Consider the following 20,424-nt stretch of genomic DNA (forward strand, 5'->3'; position numbering starts at 1 on the left):
GTAGCGGCTGGGAGCCCTAGTCAATGCCCAGCACGCACCAGTCATCTCAAAGGAGGCTGAAAGGCTGGGCCAAGGGGCCAGAGGGGGCTCACGCCCCCCCAGCCCCCAGCGATAGCTGCTGTCATAGAGCTGTGGTGTGTGGGGCTAGTTACAGGTGAAGAAGGCCAGAGGGTCTAGACGTGGCTGCAGCTGGGGTCCAAGCAGCGGGGTGACAGAACCACCTGAGGACAGAGCGTGTCCAGGCAGCCCTCCTGGGCTGGGTTTCCGAGGCTGAGCTGGGAGCCCCGGGGCAGGTCGTTTTGGAGCGGCCTGGCGGCAGGATGCAGAAGCGTTCATGATAGAGGCGCAGACGGACAGGCCGAGAAACGCCCTCGCGTCGAGGGTCCGGCCTCACTTCGCTCAGTCAGGAATTCAGGCCCCCTCCAGCTGTTTTAACAATGCGCCTGCATGAAGTGATTCAAGGCCCAGGTGCCACCAGCCTGGCCGCCATCAGGCCAAGGCCCTGCCCAGGGAGCTGCAGGTCCCTAGACGAGCTGGTAGCAGCCCAGCGGCTGCCCTCTGGCATCTCTGTCCCCTGCCGCTTCTTCCCCTCCCTGGGCGAGGGGGCCTCCAGCCACCTGTGGCTCGGCAGGGGACACCTCAGAGCCCGCTTCCTCCATCGGGGAATGGGGCACTACCGCCACCCACAGGCTGCTGGTTCTCCCCTCACAGAGGATGTGGAAGCCGCTCCCTAGGAGAGGGGGGATGGGAGAAGTGAGAGGCGCCCCAGTTCTAGTGGCAGCGCTCTGCGGGGAGATGGGTGTGTGTGGTGGGGTCTGGAAAGGGCCAGGACGGTGTGAGGGGCTAAGCAGGGATTCCATGTAAGAGCCTGGCTGGCCTTATGCCCAGCACAGCAGGAACAAGTGGTTGCCTTGTGTGCGAGGACAGAACCGGGCAAAGGGAGCGTGCCCCTGTGTGTTTTGGGATTGGGTACGGCCCCGAGCCACAGCTCCCCAGGCACCTCTCCCAGCTCTGGCTGTCCCGTGGGGGTGTGAGGACAGAGACTAGTCACACCTGTTCTACAGGTAGGGCAGGTCCTGCAGCTCGGCTGGCGGTTCATCCCCAGGTGCCCCGCCGGCACTCTGCTATACAAAGGTAAGGCCCCTCCAGGCATGGTGCCTTGCCCCCAGCCAGCTCTCCGCCGTACCAAGGTACAGAGCATCCCCGCCTGGCCTGCTGCTCTCTGTGCCAGAGGCAGAGTGAAGCCCTCAGCATGTGAGCTCCTTGGGGCTGGCACCCCACCTCCATTGCTGCAGCTCCAACTCCACGCACTGGCCCAGCACTGAGTTACCCATGTCCAGGCAGGGAGGGGCAAGCACTAGACCCTGGGGTACCAGAATCTGTTTGCAGAAACTTCTAGATGACTCAACAAAATGATGCTGGAGATCATCAGCCTGGCTCATTCTGGCCCCACATGGTGACATCAGGCTGCGGGTGGCTTGGCCCTTTTCCTTTCTCTCTCTGTACCATGGGATCCGTGTGCCCCTTTCGTGGGTAGTGAAGAACTCCTAGCATTACCTAGCCTCCATGGTATGCCCACAACTTGAATACTGCAGGCAGGTCTGGCCACCCCATCTCGAAAAAGATGTATTAGAACTGGAAAAGTTGCAGAGAAGGGCAACAAAAATGATTAGGGGTATGGAACAGCTTCCATATGAGAAGAGATTAAAACTTGGAAAAGAGACAACTAAGGGGGGATATGAGAGAGGTCTATAAAATCATGAGTGGTATAGAGAAAGTAAATAAGGAAGTGTTATTTACTCCTTCTCATAACACAAGAACCAGGGTCACCCAATGAAATTAATAGGCAGCAGGTTTTTTAAAAAAGGAAGTACTTCACACGATGCACAGACAGCCTGTGGAACTCCTTGCCAGGGGATGTTGTGAAGGTCCAAATTATAATGGGTTCAAAAAAGAATTAGATAAATTCATGGACCACAGGTCCATCAATGGCTATTAGCCAAATTGGTCAGGGATGCAACCAGGGCCGGCTCTAGGCACCAGCAAAACAAGCTGGTGCTTGGGGCGGCACATTTTTAGGGGCGGCATGGCCGGCGCCAGAATACCGCCCCTAAAAACGTGCCCTGGTCGCCCTAGCTCACCTCCGCTGCTGCTGCCACGGCACGTGAAACAGCTGATTCGCGCGCCGCTACTCGCCCTCCCTCCCAGGCTCTCAAACCTGGGAGGGAAGGGGAGCAGCGGCGCGCAAATCAGCTGTTTCGCGCGCCGCGGCGGCTCGGCTTGAGAGCCTGGGGGGAGGAGGCAGGGCTGGGGATTTGGGGAAGGGGCGGAGTTGAGGCAGGGCCGGGGGTGGGGTAATTAAAGAAGGGGGGGGGGCGGCCAAAATTGTTTTTGCTTTGGGCGGCAAAAATCCTAGAGCCGGCCCTGGATGCAACCCTACGCTCTGAGTGTCCCTAGCCTGTGATTGCCAGAGGCTGGGAATGGGCGACAGGGGATGGATCACTTGATTCCCTGTTCTGTTCATTCCCTCTGGGGCACCTGGCATTGGCCACTGTCGGAAGACAGGACACTGGGCTACATGGACCTTTGGTCTGACCCAGTGCGGCCGTTCTTATGTACCTGTAGGGCCATTTCCTGTCCTGTTATTTTGGAGAGGACCTGTCTCAGCCTTCCTGGTCTGCTATGGTTAGATACGACAGGGACTGCCTGCCTGGTATATGAACACGGGAACTAACAGCACTGGGCATATAGTTCTAGATTTGCCCTCTTCACAAGAGGAAGGATGATCTTGTGGCCAAAGGGCTGGGTTCTCAGAGTGCCTGTGTGATCTTGGACAAGCTGCTTAGCTGTGAAACGGGGCTACCACGTCCTCTCTTCCCTCTTGGTCTGTCTTATCTCCAGGGTGAATCTCTCACCCCCCCACCCCAGCTCGATGTAGAGTGCCTACCACCATGGAGCGTCAATCTCAGTTGGCACGACCGCCCTAGAACTGAGTAAAAAGCCGATTAATATGCAGGCCGCTGTCTAGTTTTCATGCTGATATTCTCATGCAAACTTTCAACGGGCTTTGTAGCTTCCCTCCCTCGGAAGACAACGGGGCTTGGCTTCGACAGACATGCTCTAATCACGTTCCAACCTTTCCCCCAGAGGCTTTTCAGCTGTGTACGTGACATGCACTAGCTCCAGCAAGAAGCTACTCAAATAGAATGTGCGTTAGTCATCCTGCCCCTGGCCAGGTGAGCCTCTCACAGCAACCAATCATTTCAAAGACTTCACAAGAGTTAAAAGCAATTGAAAATGGGTGTCGATGGCTTAGCTGAAAGCCCCCGGGGGCCTGTTCTCCAATATTTGACTTTTGCCTCTATTTTATTTTTGAACTCAAACTGGGGGTGTTGGCTGCCTTCAGTGAACAAGACCTTGGGAGCATGCAACCAGACTCCATTCATCAGGAACACAGATTGCTAATATTACCTCATCTGCTCTGGATGCTGTCCACCCACCTAAGGCCTTAAAACGGTTAGCTAATAAGCGCGCTTCACACACTCAAAGAACAGCATGAAACTGTTAAGTAATTGGCTTGCAGAAACCCGAACATACCTCTTGGGCCGAGGGGGTGGTGGTGGTGGTGAAGCAACTGCATAGACAATTTTCAGAGTAGCAGCCGTGTTAGTCTGTATCCGCAAAAAGAAGAACAGGAGTACTTGTGGCACCTTAGAGACTAACACATTTATTAGAGCATAAGCTTTCGTGGACTACAGCCCACTTGGGTGAAACAGGTTTGTCACATGGAGGAATTCCTGCCAGGCAGCTAGCAGAACCCAGCGCACCCCTGGGGAACCGATATACTAGTGCAGCACCTGGGCTTCACGTCACCTACACCATTTCACCACGGCCTCTAGGTTACCCCTCCGGCCTTGGCCACACTTGACGTTTTACCAACATAGCTATGATGGCTAGGCTTGTGATTTTCTACCAACAGTTATGCCAAGAAAAGCCCTAGTGTGGACACAGTTATACTGGTATAGCTTATGTCAGTGTAAGCCCTTGTATACAGATAACTGCTCACACTAGGGGTGTTGCAGATATAGCTACACTGGCAACACCTCCTAGTGTAGACAAGTCTGGGGGGAGGGCCCACCACCAGCTCTTGCCCCTCCACCTGCCCTTCCCACCCAAAACCAAAGTAGGTGCCTAGGTTTCTAGATGCTTGTACCACGGCAGGCTCCTCCAGGGGAATCTGGCTTTGAAGGTGCCTATTGAAACCTAAACATACTAAGCACTGTACTACGCTGAGCCCCTATGCCCCTCAAGGCCCATGTCTTTCTATACACGACACCCCCCACACCAAACCGCTCCTCAAACTCGCATGCTTTGTGTACGGTAGGACCTTTTTACTAAAATGAGGACAAATTTGGTGACACACAATGACAATGGAGAAACCAGAGCGATAAGGTGGGTGAGGGGATATCTTGGACCAGCTTGTGTTGGTGAGAGTAACCAGTCACACAAGAAAAGAAACCTGGTCTTAAAATGTTCCCAAAAAGTGGATGTACCCATCCTTAGCTGAAAAGAATTCCTTTGCAACTTCAGAGTGCTTCAGTCCATCCGCAGTCGGTTTATGCGCATACGAAAGCATGCATTGTGTAAACGTTCTTGGGCTGTCATCGTCCTGAGAAAGGGTTTCAGTTTTTTTGCAGGGCAGAGAAGCTCCACTCAGCCACAGTGATGAATACTGGTAAGGTGAGGAACAATTATGACAGTCAATGAACTTTGGAGAACAAAATGCCGGAAGGCAGGACAGCAATGGCCACAGCGAAGTGCTCACGTTGCGGATGTGAGTCATGTTTAGCATGGGAACATGCTTATGGGCTGCACCGACCAAATCTGGCAGAGTCCTCAGTCGGTTTTGTAAAGGAGGGAGGGCGTGAGGTTATTTGCCTTCCAGTAACTTGAGTTCTCGGAGAGGTTTTGGCCTGGACATTTCCCCTAATTGTGAGCTCAACTGTCAAAAGTATGTGGAAGTTCATAAGATGTCACAGTAACATGTGAGAGAAAGTTCAATGACATCACCACTGGGCCTCTCTCCTCCCCCACTTAGGCTGAAGGAGGCAACAAGAACACTGGGAAGACTGGCCCCAGGCCGAGAAGGAAATTCAACCTGTGTAATAAAAACTGTAGCCTGCCTGGAACATCTAGTGGGGTGAGAACCTGCTTGATTCAAATCTTGCTTAGTCTGTAGAGTTTAGACTGCGGTTTTATTTTTATTTCTTATATAACCAACACTTATCACTTACAATCTCTTTCTGTAGTTAATACACTTATTCTAATGTTGTATCCTTACCAGTGAATTTGTCTAACGTGCTTGGGGAATCGGCTCAGATTACAACAGCTGTTGCATGCTCACTACCCTTTGTGGAGCGGGGAAGGAGGTTTTGGAATTCATTGATAAACTGAACATTAACAAGTCACCGGGACCAGATGGCGTTCACCCAAGAGTTCTCAAAGAACTCAAATGTCAAGTTGCGGAACTATTAACTAGGGTTTGTAACCTGTCCTTTAAATCGGCTTCTGTACCCAATGACTGGAAGATAGCGAATGTAACGCCAATATTTAAAAAGGGCTCTAGAGGTGATTCCGGCAATTACAGACCGGTAAGTCTAACGTCGGTACTAGGAAAATTAGTTGAAACAATAGTAAAGAATAAAATTGTCAGACACATAGAAGAACATAAATTGTTGGGCAAAAGTCAACATGGTTTCTGCAAAGGGAAATCGTGTCTTACTAATCTATTAGAGTTCTTTGAAGGGGTCAACAAACATGTGGTCAAGGGGGATCCAGTGGACATAGTTACTGAGATTTCCAGAAAGCCTTTGACAAGGTCCCTCACCAAAGGCTCGTACGTAAATTAAGCTGTCATGGGATAAAAGGGAAGGTCCTTCCAAGGATTGAGAACTGGTTAAAAGACAGGGAACCAAGGGTAGGAATTAATGGTAAATTCTCAGAATGGAGAGGGGTAACTAGTGGTGTTCCCCAAGGGTCAGTCCTAGGACCAATCCTATTCAACTTATTCATAAATGATCTGGAGAAAGGGGTAAAAAGTGAGGTGGCAAAGTTTGCAGGTGATACTAAACCGCTCAAGATAGTTAAGACCAAAGCAGACTGTGAAGAACTTCAAAAAGATCTCACAAAACTAAGTGATTGGGCAACAAAATGGCAAATAAAATTTAATGTGGATAAATGTAAAGTAATGCACGTTGGAAAAAATAACCCCAACTATACATACAATATGATGGTGACTAATTTAGATACAACGAATCAGGAAAAAGATCTTGGAGTCATCGTGGATAGTTCTCTGAAGACGTCCACGCAGTGTGCAGAGGCGGTCAAAAAAGCAAACAGGATGTTAGGAATCATTAAAAAGGGGATAGAGAATAAGAAGGAGAATATCTTATTGCCCTTATATAAATCCATGGTACGCCCACAGCTTGAATACTGCGTACAGATGTGGTCTCCTCATCTCAAAAAAGATATACTGCCTCTAGAAAAGGTTCAGAGAAGGGCAACTAAAATGATTAGGGGTTTGGAACGGGTCCCATATGAGGAGAGATTAAAGCGGCTAGGACTCTTCAGCTTGGAAAAGAGGAGACTAAGGGGGGATATGATAGAGGTCTATAAAATCATGAGTGATGTGGAGAAAGTAGATAAGGAAAAGTTATTTACTTATTCCCATAATCAAGAACTAGGGGTCACCAAATGAAATTAATGGGCAGCAGGTTTAAAACAAAAAAAAGGAAGTTCTTCTTCACACAGCGCACAGTCAACCTGTGGAACTCCTTGCCTGAGGAGGTTGTGAAGGCTAGGACTATAACAGCATTTAAAAGAGAACTGGATAAATTCATGGAGGTTAAGTCCATTAATGGCTATTAGCCAGGATGGGTAAGGAATGGTGTCCCTAGCCTCTGTTTGTCAGAGGCTGGAGACGGATGGCAGGAGAGAGATCACTTGATCATTACCTGTTAGGTTCACTCCCTCTGGGGCACCTGGCATTGGCCACTGTCGGTAGACAGGATACTGGGCTAGATGGACCTTTGGTCTGACCCAGTACGGCCGTTCTTATGTTCATGTTATGAACTAATTAATGAGTTTGCACTGTGCAAGGAAGTCTTGAGCAGTGTAAGATGGTACATTACCGGGGTGCAAGGCTGGGGAGATTTGCTGGTGTCGCTATAGAGTTCATGAGCCGCTTAGAGCATTCAGCTGGGAGTGTGTCCACATGTTGATGGCTGAGTGGTCACAGCACCTGGAGGGGTTTACTGCTTGTCACTAACATAGCTTTGTGAGAGACAGCCCAAGCTGGAGAGTTAAGGGGCACAGCGGTCCCACAGTTTCAGGTTGTACCCCAAGGATCCTGTCACAGCCACCTCTATCAGCTCTGGCTGAATCCCTTAAATGCTTTAACTATTTTTCCTTCTTTTTCTGTACTTTTAATAAAAGGATGTTTAATGGTGTGTTTGCCAGGGTACGAAGCATGCTGAGGTCTCTCTATACCAAACACTGAACCTGTTTAACACAGTTTAATATTCAGCCCACATATTTAATCCAAATTAATACAACAGCTCTGGACCAGGAGACTTTGATTAGCAGTGTCTCTGGGCCTTACACAACCTCATGCTCCAGAGCTGGTATACAGGGAGGGATGGACCCTCTGCCTCTTCACTTCCTTCTCAACTACAGCGCCCAGAAGACCGTGCCGCAGAGGGGAAGGAGGGCAGGAAGTGAGCACCCATAGGGACAAAACATCTTGAAGAACTCAAGTTATTATACAGGTAAGTAGCCTCTCCTTCGGATCTACGTCCCCATGGGTGCTCCACGGTAGGGGACTGCCAAGCAGTTACTCAGCATGGAGATGGGCACTGAAGAGGTTGATCGAAGGCAGTTGGGAGGCCAGCACCGCTAGAGCTTGCGTCCAGCTTGCACATGGGACAGATCGCATTTGGCAAATATGCGAACTGAGCACCAGGTTGCAGCTCTGCACATTTCCACTACGGGAACGTCCGTAAGGAGGTTCTATAGAATTGGACAGAGCCCTGGTGGAGTGGACCGTCACTGGGGGAGGGAGATGTGGCCCGGTGGCTTTACAGCAGGCTGGGCTGCAACCAGATACCTACTTTGATAGGCTCTGCGTGGAAATCAATTGGCCCTTCCTTCTTTCCGCAAAGAATACAAACTGGCTATGGGAAGCCCTACTGGTTCTTGCCCTGTCCAGATAGAAGATGAGCACCCTCCTAATGCCCAAGGCGAGGAGGCTAGCCACTTCTCTCGAGGAGTGAGAGTTGGGAAAAAAGACTCCCGGCAAATAGGTATCCTGACTGATATGGAAATCTGACAAGATCTTTGATAGAAATTGAGGATGGGGGCGCAGCATGACCATGTCACAGTAGAACGTAACATTGGTGGACTGGCCATGAGCTCTGAGTTCTCCCACCCTTCTGGCCAAGGTGCTAGCTACCAGGAATGAAGTCTTAAGGGAGAGATGAAGGAACAAAACAGGTGTCCATAAGCTCAAAAAGGGAGTTTCTTCAGGCACTGAGGACCAGTTTGAAGGCCCATGAAGGTGTGGGTTCCAAATAGAAGAAAACAAATGAGATAAGCCCTTAAGGAATCTGGATGTGGGAGGATGAGCAAAGGCCGGAAGGCCTTCGATAGGCGAATGGAAGGCCGTAGCTACCAGGTGTACTTTAACAGAGCTCATGGATAGTCCGTGTCTTTGATTCCAACGGGTAACTGATGCTCCTCGAGAAAGGAGCTTCAGCAGCAGATAGTGGCAGGAGCACCAGGAAGGGAGACGCTGCCAACTCTGCAGGTAAGCTTTGCACGCGGAAGGCTTCCTACTGTTCATAAGTACAGACTGGACTTCAGCCGAAGAGTCCAATTCTAGACCCATGGAGGAGCCCGGCCCTGAAGCTTGAGCTATGAGCCTGCGGTAGCTCATGGGGCCTGAGCTGTGTGTCAGGAGATCTGATCCGTGTGGGGAGGCGTGGAGGCATCGCTGCAGGAAGACTAAGTGAATCTGACCACCCACCACCCTGGTCTCAGGCAAGAAGATGCTTGTTGTGTAGGGGTCTATCCCCACAGGCGCTACCTCACGGTTGGACTCAAGATGTCGGAGGAGCCCAATCTGTGCTCTACGGGTTTTTCCACACCCGACAGGTGGTTGGTTGGAGAAAGCACAGCTGCTGGCTGTGCTGTCGTACCCTTTCCTTCCTCCCCTGCCCTTTCTCAGCCTCTTCAGCAAGGTGAATCTCTACAAAACAGGCTGTGGCTTGATGTACGATGCAACGCCATTGCAGCCAACGCTTCCCAATTCGTGGGGTCACTGCCTCCCGTCTTAAGATACACTGTTGATTTTAGTAAGGCTGTTGACAGTCCCATCTGACATGCCTGTAAGTGAACTATGGAAATGTGGCCTAGATGAAATTACTGTGAGGTGGGCAAACAGCTGGCTGAAAGCCCACACACAAAGTAGTTACCAATGATTTGGTTAGCCAGGAAGGATGTAGCTAGTGAGGTCCCACTGGAATCAGCCCTCAGTCTGGTACTGTTCAATATTTTCATTAGAGACAAGGATAAGAAGAGTGAAGAGCACACTTATAGAATTTGCACATCACACCAAGCTGGGAGGGGTTGCAAGCAGTTTGGAGGACAGGATGAGAATTCCAAATGACCTTGACAAAGAGGAGAATTTGGGATCCTGGAATGACATGGCAGCCAGATGTTTCATGGGGCCTAGGAGAGAATAGGGGGAACCTAGTAACCTTGCTCCTGTCAGGCTCCCCTGGCCAAAACAGGGATAAGCCAGAGCTTCTTGGTGCGGGAGGTGGCACCCACCGTCGGGCAAGTCCCCAGGCCGGCCTGGACTCAGGCTGAGCTGAAGGTTGATACAGTCTTGTGTCTTGGCCAACAGCTCTAGCGCCAGAGCTGGCTAGTGAGGGAATGTGACCAGCTAGAACCAGGGGAGTGAAGCCATGGCAGGTCCTTGCCATTGGGGGCCACAGCTGTGGCCCCCAGAGAAGCTGCTGCCACTCCTGCAGAGTCCAGGCTGTACTGGTTGCTGACAGCTTCCAGGACCAGGCAGGATTTTCCCTCCCCTGCCACCAGAGACCTGGGCTATCCAGGACTCCTCCCTGCACCACAGAGGGTGTTTAGGGCCAAGGGGAAGCCCAGGCCCTCTTCATTGTGCCCTGGGGCCACACCAGTCTGTCATGGCAAGGAAGTACCAATCTTCATCTCTGTTCACCAGTCCAGCTATGGACAGCCAGCAAGTGCCACATGGGGAGAGCTAGTCCTACCTGTACCCCAGCACCACAGCAGCTGCTCCAGGTCCCACTCTCACCTCCATCCCCCCACCCTCCCATGCATGCAGTATCCAGGGGCAGAAACATGGATCAGGCCCCCCTGCCCCAATATTTCCACTGCATGGGCACTGCCTCCTCCCATCCCAACAGCAAGCTAGAAGCCTGCGTGATACTCTCTAGAGGAGATGGGATTTCAGACACTCAAAAGCCATTGGACTGGGGTAGGGAAGTAAGCCAGAAACTAAACCTACCACAGCTCTGGGGCAGGGTGAGCCTGTGTCACAAGCTACCAGCCACTTCCTGGAGCACATGTCCCTTCCACGGAGTCTGCTGCCCTTTGTGCAGACACTGGACTCTGTCAGCAGCTGTTAACTATCCTCCTTTCTCACACAGCCCATTTACCATGTTAGGTGGGAGGAGATGGGTGAGACCCTCAATTGTCTCCAGTATCCTGTCTCCAGCTGGTTTACTTAATGGGTCAAACCCCTGCCTGCCAGGTGGTTGTTTGCCAGGTCCCAGACACTCCCAGGAGCATCAGAACAGTTGACACCCAGTGAGTGATTCCACTACTCACATCAGTACAGGGACATGGCGAGTGGCACAAAGGTTTTAACCTAAATGTTCTGCTCTAGGCAGGTGACATGAGAACAGCTGTAGTCTGGAAGGAATGAAATTTTCCTCTATAGAACCCCCACCTGTTGGGATGTATTCCTGGCCCAGGAAATCCTGTTTCTAGCTTTTATCTCCATCCACGTATGGGATTTTACAAGCTGGGGAGTTTGACATAGTTGAACAGCTGTTGCCAATCAGTAGATTAGACTCCAGAATCATGACTACATGCTCTCATATGGAGGGGCGGGGAAGAGAGACAAGAAGGGGGAAGGCAGCAGCAGCCTATTGTTTATGTCCAGCAGTGAGGGTGGAGGGCAGGTAAGGCTGCCTGCCTTTGAGATCTGATCCTGGGCAGGTAACTGCCCCACCTATAGCATTGGGGTGGAACTGCAGCCCTGGTTTGCAAGGTCCAGTGCATTGATGCCTAGAACAAAGAGTGATTCAGAATCTAAGGCTGCCCTTGGTGTGTTTCACCCACCTTACTGCCCATGGTATGCCAGGCTATGTCCTGGGCTTGTTGCCTTTACAAAGAACACTCAGAAAGCCTCAAACACGGAGTAACTCCTGCAGCGACCTCTGCTTCCATCTGCAGATACTGAAGCAATAGCTTTGAAGGGAGGTGAACTGGGCCGATTACTCAGGTGCCCATAAACCAAACTCGCAGCTGTGGATCTAGTGTCTTCCCCTTGGGGAAAGTTGCTACAACCCTGTTCTAGGAAGTTTGCCATTTTGCTGCAGGTAGGCACTACCATTTCTCTGCAACTTCCCCCACCAGACAGTTTTGCAGTTACATTGCAGGGTTCCTGCATTGTTCCATGGAGTCAGGAAGCCCATGGATGGAAGAGCCCGCTGTGTAGAAGCCAGGGGGTTGAGAGTAGCTAGAGCTAAGTAGTTGGGCACACCTGGAAGGAGGTCAGTTCTTGGCAGAGCCTCCCAGACAATGTCACAGCCACCAAGCCCACATGTGAACCAATCAAAAGACCAATGTGTCAGTGAGATCATCTAATAGCCATAGGTGTTTGGATGGTGAGGGGAGGTATTTCATGAAAGTAGCTTGGGAATTTGGAGCCCTTATACCACTAGACACCTGGCATTGTTTATAAGCCATCACTCTGCAAAGCAAAGGACACTTAACTGCTATAAACAGTGCTTTAGGTGGATTATTAGGAGTCTTAAGTGGCTGGAGGAGCGGTGGTCAGTATTTTACAGTCACGGATGAGAGAGACAGTATGGAAGCTTCAAGTTTTATTTAATGAGACAGCAGGTAATGCAGGAACAAAACAAATTAATATCCCATCCCAAAGTCAAATTTCAGTACAAGAGCAAGAAAGTATGAACGGAACCTGTAGTAATCAGTTATGACTCATCTAGCTACAGGACAGAATTTGTCTTATTCATATGCTTAGTAGCAGGGAAAGTTTACAGAATCTAATTCAAGATGCATGCAAGTGCTGTGGCAACAGCTTCCAAGCACGAGTTTCAGTCGAACAGGATTGAGACTTTGTCCTATCACTTGTTTGCGTGCCACATGGTCACCTCCTTGTAAGTAGTATCAAGGTTGCTGCTGATGCCATCAGAGCAGAAGATTTTAGTGTATGCACTTGAATTTAGCTCTTTCATGATGGCCAGGACCAAGCTACTCCAGAGCTCATTAATGAAGTCTCAAGGGCTTATTTTAGCCTCAAATGGCAATAGCGACTCCCCCATCCCTGATCTGCCACTAAACAGGTCTGGTCTAAGTTCTCTGCAGCTTCAGCACAGGCACCAGGAGTCTAAACCCAGTTGTATGCAAGTGGGCCACACTGGGGGCTCAGACCAGCACCCTGTTGTAATGGGGCAGGGTGAGCGCTTTAGTAGGATATGCTTTTTGGCTGCTGCTAGAGACAGCAGCATTTAATAGAACCTAAATAGGCTCCAGGAACTTACCAGTGAAGTACTAACATATTTGAAGGAACAAGGAAGTCTATTTAGTCTTTGATTAGGGAGCAGATGGGACCCCTAGAGTCTTGCTGTCTGAATTGACTAGTTGCTAGTTAGGTTGATGTTAACAAGTACAAAATCAAATTGTACTGGCTTAGACATACCATAACGAGACTGAATGTAGCCCACTAAACGCTGGATTTTGACAACTCCACTACCATATGTTCCCCTTAGCAATTCCTCAAGCCTTTATAGTCAATTCCCTTCACCTTTCTAAGATCAATTGAACAGCCTTACTATTCTAGTATTTGCTAAATAGTCAGACCCAGTCACGTACCTGGAGAGATTACAGCACAACAACTTGAAACAGTTTCACCTACAGAGTGGGTTTAAAAAAAATTCCCATGCATAATACACACTAGCATTTGCATCTGCAACACACAGGAAAGTGGAACTAGAACTGCAGGAATTTGAGGATACATGTTAGATACTAACCATCAAGCTCTGTAGATGTCATTGCATGATAAGCATAAGAAAATTATGGGAAACACTGTTCCCGATAATTACGTACACCCTTAGTGCAACATATGGAGATCACTGCCTCCGATATAACACCTTGGTAGGCAAAAACTACCTTGTTCTTTATACATTATGGGAGACACTGCTCCCGATAATGAGTTAGGTTTTCATGATACATAAGGTACTGGAAATTTTGCAGCAAAGCTGCCATGTGATTGAATTGCTGCCTGATCTTAGAGGTACAAGTCTGCATTTGTGTACAACACCCTAGGCTTAGCAAGGGTGGAGCCAGGGCTATGGTTAACCCAATTAATGCATCCTTAAAGGTTAACTGAAAGGTCTTACCTGCCAAGCTCAGAGGTGCTTTTCTTGCATTAATCAAGGCCTAAAGCAGGTTACGGAGCTGCACTCCTGTATAAGCTACAGAGGTCATCAACTGAAGCAGGGGAAGAGAAGCCTGACCTCAGGGCTAGGCAGTAAGTCCACGGGAAGCTTAATTGCAGTGATTTTTAATTTGTTTGCATCTCAAAATTTTGGGGTTTTCCGGAGTCACTTTAGAAAGGAGCACTTTTAGTACCAGATTAAATGCTTACTCAGGATCTCCATGTGTTTTCCATGTCTGAAAACTATGGAAAGCTGAATTGGTAATTTTCTAATAGATTTAAGTTTCATGGACCATTGCTTCCTTTTAAAATTTGAATGCAAAATTCCAGTATCATGTTCGATTGTAATAGCAGATGCTGCTTTTATTCAAAAACGACAGTATAACTGTCATAATTATGGAAGGCACTGCTTCCGATAATTATCTTCTATAAAAAAAACCACCATTTATAGTGAACTCTGTCACTGATAAATAAATACAAATAAATATCTCAGTGCCAAATGAGAGCCTTCCTTGAGTTGCCCAACTTACTTTGCCAAACAAAAAATTTGGCAAGTAAAGACTCTTGATTTCATGAAAGGCCTCACAGCAACAGGGTCTGAAGTGTCAGCTGTAGCCATCCAAAGCTATCAGTTACCAGGTGGCCTGTTTTATCTGAAAGACTGCCAGGACACAAATCAATCTCTGGATTTCACCTCCCCTTTGTGAGGCAAGTTTCTGTTAGGGGTTTAGTCTTTAAGTCACCTCTTCCCAGGAAGCCAATGTGTTCATTCACATGGTAACTCAACATATTAGGGTAGCTAGACACTTCAGAACTTCCTGACTATTTCAGCAGCTAAGAGCTACTACTGTGTGGAGAAGAAAAAAAAAAAAAATCAGCTTTTTTACTTGAGGTCAAGGTGTCTCCATGGCCCCAGAAGGGAGGCTGGAAGCACTTATGAATTTCCCCATAAACGGTTATGAAGGCGATCTTCTGCCTTCACTAACTTTTAAGACTGACCTCAAAAGGGAAAGCCAACATTGTCTACCTGAGTTTAACTGTACCTCCCCACTCAAAGGTACCAATTTTGTTTTAGATCAGAAGTTAGATTTGAGTAGACTATGTCTTAGCTTTAATCAGTCTGACCTGTTTGTTCTCAAGCATAATAGAAAGGCAGCACCACAAGCAGTAGTGTTTTTAGTGACATTATACTGTAATCAGAAGAACCTCTTGTTCTGAGGGAGATGCAGGTTTAGTGGGGATAGACTGAAATCCCTGCTTAAACAGCTGCTTGTGATGTTTCCTGATCAAAATCAAATTTGAAGTTTACTTGACCAAAATGTAGGTTTCCAAATACCGTCAATCGATTTAGTGTAAATGTTTACTCAGTGTCATTGAGGAAGAGTGGGGTTCCCTGTTTCTGCACCCCAGCATCAAGGTTAATGCATTTAAAACTCATTGTCTATGTTCCAAATGTCACCAGATAAGGCATTAGCAGCACCCTGAATAGTCCAGGTTGCCAGAGCCAGTTGGTTCTTGAACAGGTCTGGGTTAAAGGCACTTGGGTTGCTCTTCCGGAGGCTCAAGTGATCCAGCAAAGCTGACAGAGTGTGGGAACCAGAGCCAAAGAAGATATGACGTAGAGGAGTATCCTTTGGAGAGACGTACGGAGAAAGGAAGTGGTACTCCACCTTAAGAGGAAATGTCAAGTTTAGAATTGCACTGACATCAGGAATTCAGTCCAGTAGCCAAGAACTGAGACAAGTGGTGAAGGGGCCAGAAGCCATAGATTATCTAGGAGCTGGAAAAATTCAGAAGTGGTTTCAACAGCCTCTCCTAGTGGCTTCTTTAGTGTTAGCGAACAGGGGCAGAACAGCCATGCAAAAGCTATTAACACCTAGACATGTTTCTAGGGGAAGTGAATTAAGGATTTACCAGGGCAGCCACATGGGGCCAGATAGGCATTTCCTAATCCAACAACTGTAGTAAGGCATGAAGAAGTGCAGGCCCTGATCCAGGAAAACAGCTCTGCCTCTTAAGGAGATGTGGCTGCAGGTAGAATACATCAGCTAGTCCACCAGTCACTAGGTATAAATCCAGTGGACTCAAGTCCAAATATCCACCAGAACCCTTCACGAATGCTCATTCTATTTGATATTGGGCTCCTTTTAAAGGATCAACTCTTGTAACCAAGCTCCGAAGACTTACTTTCATGATGCGGTCATTTATCATGTGGCAGAGGAGCCTGTTGTTAAGGTCAGTGTTTTTGAAGTCTCTTGTCAGTGCATCTGTAGCTCGACTGAAGTCTCCACGGGCAGAATACAGCCACTGAAGGGTCAGATTCATTCCCTGGTAGGGAGAGGAGCTAGAGTTAGTAATTTTACTCCTGATTTATCAGGGACAGGGTTGGGAATTGGAGTTGCTAAAAATCTTAGCAGAGACCATTTTGAAAGACTGAGGGCACAGCTACACTAGAGTTCAGTAGCATAGCTATGCTAAGTGGCCAGCAGTGCACTCCCAGCAGCGTTACTGCGCCAACCCAGCGAGCTGCAGGAGCTCTCCTGCAGGCTTAGTGCTGTCCACACCAGTGCGTATGTTGGTGTAACTTGTCGTGCAGAGGGGAGATCTATTCACACCGCTGAAAAACTGAACTGTAGGCATAGCCTGAGTTACTGGTACCCTTAGGCTGAACATTGCTCAAGAAGTTTTTAACTTCAGCTATACCTTCAGAGGCCCTTTTAGAAGAGCCCATCCAGATGAGGTATTCAGTCTGGGCATGTGAACGTGCACCACTGCTAATGCTATTTGTTGGGTGCTCTTAGATCTCCAGCTGGCTATTTTGTTTCCATTCTAGCTCGGTAACCAAGATCAAAAGGGAGATTTAGGAGTCGAATACAGGCTACCCAGCTTCACTGGTAGCTAACAGCACCTCTGTCCAGCATCTGATAGTTGGCTCATTTTGCCAGTCACCACACTGGGGCTCTTGTAGGTAGTCCCAGGAATTGGATGGACAAGGATACCCTCATCCCCACCGAGGAGCTAGGGTTAAGACTGGCAGATTTCAGTGTTTAGGGTTAGTGAAAAAAACATAACCTTAAGATTAGTTCAGTTAGGAAGGTAAAACTTACTTTTATCTCTTGTTTATATGGACTAATCTTCATTATGAACTTGAGCAATTCCTGGTTGTATTGCTCATAGTCCAGGTAAAATTGGTGATCATGTGTCATCTTAATAGCCATCTGGCCAGCCACTTCTGTAGCAGTCCGAAACAACTCCTCCAGATGAGTGACAGATAAGGCAAGATTGCGCCAACTGTCCTGCTTGGTGCCCAAGAAAGGATACCCTTCCTCATCCTGCAAGACAAAGCATTTGCACTCAGTAGAGTTCTTACACCTAACCCTGGTTTTGAGTAGGTGTTTAACTGAGTTTTACCCTAGTCCTTGGCTGTACTGTAAGCAGTACTAGCAGGTCTGTCTATCTGCAGTCCCTTCTCTTCCCTCCCATGCTGAACTATATTTGGCACCTCTGCAAAGCACTCACTCATTCTGTCCTATAGAAGGCCAGGCTGAGGGACAGGGAAGTGTTACTTGTATGCATTGCAGCACCACTGCTTTGAGTGGACGTGGGCAGCAAGCTGCTTTGCCAATGTTCCCCAGGTTACTGGTGACCTGCTAATACTCCACAGCACAACTCAGATGTGAGCCCTTCCTTCCTTTGCAGAAAGCCACCAAGGGATGTAAGGAATACACAAGTTCTACTGGCAAGAATACTTCCAGAAAGCCATTTGGACTCAGCAGATATAACTTCCTGCTTAAGTATCCACTCAAACAATATCATGAGAGTTCCAGCAAACCACATGATCAAATATTTGCAGAAGCATTAATGCAGGTGTCAAAAGTTGAGGATGTTAACTTTTTAGAGCTTACTGTTCTCAAAGCTCAAATTTGACTTCTCTGCTCAGCTAAACTTTTAGTTATGCCTGTAGTATGTAGAACAGGCAGGTAGTTAGTGTGTTACAGTGCTATTAATTTTACAGAGAACGAAACATGGGACATCGGGGAAACAGGAATTCTAGCTCCATTCAAAAGGCTTGTGTAGGTTTGTTTAGAAACTCACATCAATACACAGGCTTCATATCTACATGAACAGGAAAGTAGATAAGCAGGGTCTGGAATGCAGGCAAGCCATGCAGAATTTTGTTTAGTTCACCATGATTTAGTCTTACTGTGTGAGCCAATGGCTGAAGGAAGAGTAAGAATTTAAGTCTTGAGTAGTTGAGGAAGTGTTTGGATGAGAGCCATAGACAGGTATCTAGTCTAGAAGTAACTGCTCTACCTCTGGGCCACCTGTGTAGTTTTAACAGTCTGATCTTGCCTTCCATTAGAGAACTAGGAAGCTGCTCATACAAGAGATGGCATTCACTGGCTAGAAGGGAGTACTGAAATAGGATGGTATAACCCTACAGCTGTGCTGCCCTGAGGTTACAGTTTACCCCCCACTGTTGAGTTCAGCTTCCACGTCAGTCCAGGAGGTGGTAAGAAACCCACAGTCCCAGGAGCAGTGCAATCTGCCAGGAGTTGCTCTTTAGCAGATTCTAATCCACTGTGATGTCAGTGATGATAAACCACTAGATGGAAGAAGTCATTAGCACATGTGCTTGATCTGGTTTCATCATATCAGTAGAAGAGCTTTAGTTCTTCTGATCTAACTAGTTTGGAGAGTCACAAACCTATCACAAGTTTACTGCTAGCAAGGAAGCTTAACTTGCATTTACATTCCTACTCCATTTGGGAGAGATTGTTTACAACAAGTACAAAGTGACTTACATCATAGAAACCGAATGAAACTGCTGGAATTCCTGCATATGCTAGAAAAGGGAAGGCTGCATTATCCATACGAAAGGGAACACTGCAATGAGAAATATTGGCATTGTTACTCAGAACTGTAGGTTACCCAATCTAATGCTTGAAGCTAAGAATAGATGGCCATATCTGGCCAGGTGATTCCTGTTATGGAAGTGGAGCTCTAGGAAGCCAGTTTCTGCAGTCCTATGAACACCAGCATCTCCTAGAAGGCTGTTCTTGGAACAGCTGGAAAGCTAGATTGGAGATGTGATCTAGTTTGAACATTCAGTGTTCCAAACCAAGTAGTGTACTAAACTATTGCACCATTGACATGGGAATGAAGTCATAATGGGTGGGAGGTTGTCCTAATGGTTTGCTGTGGTTCAAGATTTGAACAGAGTAGCAACAAATTTAGAACTAAAGCTAGAGTGATTGCCTAGTCAGTTGATTTATTCCTATATGGGGGTTTGAGGAGATCATTTGGGTTCAGAGAAGGTAAGTTGTATCTGGAGCAACAGAGCTAAGAGCTTTTTAAAGTTACTGTTCAAAGGAAGAAGAGTAGGAGACTTACACTTTTTTGGCCCAGTCAGAACCAACGTTGTCATACAGACTTCTCCCATTTACTGGATGCTTCACCTGCAATAAGGTGCAAAGTTACTGTCCAAGCACTTTCCTGTATACCTGGATCATGGTTTAGACTAGCCCAGAGAGACTAGGACTCACCCCCATCAGAGTCTGCTCCATGACTTTGTACAGCATTGGGCTGGCAGAAATCCTGAAGTGGTTTGAACCTGTGATGGTAAAAGTTAAAGGTTTGGAACATGTTGCCAATACAAGTACAAGAATTATAGGAATAAAGTTGCATTGTGGTTTCTTTAGTGCTATTTCTATTTTCAGCGGTTTAGCAGCAGTAATGACTAAGATAATATGGTACATTAGCAGAATTAATCCAAAGCACCTGATCTACCTGCTATTCCAGTTATTGGGCACTGGCAGCTACTTTGAAAAAAAACTTTTAGCCTGGTCCTTTTAGAGCTTCACACTGGAAGAGTGACAGCTTACCAAGCTCACCTGTTTTTGACCAGTTCTAATTTTAGAGTTTTGTAGATTTGCTGAACACAGAGCAATAGTTACCTACAACTGCAGAATCCAGATTGATGTATGCAAAGGCTTTGGTGTGCAGTGTAGCAGAATAACCCTAAAATGGGAGAAAAATGCCTGTTAATAGGCAGTAACTTAGTAAAAGCAGTGTTACTATAGTTCAAGACAGAAGAGGTATGCTTGGATTAGGTAAAAGGCATCAGTGATCAAACCAAGATTAGTTACCTCCAACCACTCAGTGGCACCAACAGCTCCAAATTCTCCTGCGCTCCAGCTGGCAAAGACAATGCTTCTTCTGGGTTTATAGCCACCTTTAAATAAATAAAATTAAAAAAAAAAAAAAAAAGAGTGGAGATCAGGGCCCCATTACCTTAACAGAACAAGTCAGATGCAGAATAGTAATTTGCAGTGTACTTGTAAATAAAAGTTCCCCAGATACCAGGGCTGCAGGCCTTTAGCTGAATTATAGATGTAGGACCAACAGGTCTAGATTGTGCCTTTGAAAGAGAGCAACAATCCATCCAAGTTATCTTTAAGAAGGTCCTTATAACAGAAGGAACAAAGCTGAGGTCTTATTTTTTCAAGTCCTTTGACTGTATAGAGGTCTTTGAGATCCACATGTTTTTAATCCAAACTTGACACCTAATTGCTGTCAGTTTTACCTGGAGGTTAAAGCCTCTTTAGCCAAGTCATTCATACAAGTTACCTCAG

The 20,424-nt window shown here is 47.5% G+C and overlaps 1 protein-coding gene across 2 annotated transcripts in view; it reads right to left on the minus strand.

The window, feature by feature from the left end:
• Window positions 1-12,199: 12,199 nt before the first annotated feature.
• TFRC (transferrin receptor) overlaps window positions 12,200-20,424 on the minus strand; it is a 34,149-nt gene continuing 25,924 nt past the window's right edge. For both annotated transcript variants that reach the window (XM_054039273.1, XM_054039272.1), the window contains exons 12-19: window positions 19,939-20,024; window positions 19,747-19,810; window positions 19,336-19,403; window positions 19,184-19,248; window positions 18,595-18,676; window positions 16,897-17,121; window positions 15,977-16,117; window positions 12,200-15,459 (exon numbers count right to left, since the gene is read on the minus strand). In XM_054039273.1, coding sequence (XP_053895248.1) covers window positions 15,217-15,459; window positions 15,977-16,117; window positions 16,897-17,121; window positions 18,595-18,676; window positions 19,184-19,248; window positions 19,336-19,403; window positions 19,747-19,810; window positions 19,939-20,024 — 974 coding nt within the window. In that variant the 3' untranslated portion in view covers window positions 12,200-15,216. The remainder of the gene's footprint in view (window positions 15,460-15,976; window positions 16,118-16,896; window positions 17,122-18,594; window positions 18,677-19,183; window positions 19,249-19,335; window positions 19,404-19,746; window positions 19,811-19,938; window positions 20,025-20,424) is intronic.

Source organism: Malaclemys terrapin, chromosome 9, assembly GCF_027887155.1.
Source record: "Malaclemys terrapin pileata isolate rMalTer1 chromosome 9, rMalTer1.hap1, whole genome shotgun sequence".
Lineage (NCBI taxonomy): Eukaryota > Metazoa > Chordata > Testudines > Emydidae > Malaclemys > Malaclemys terrapin.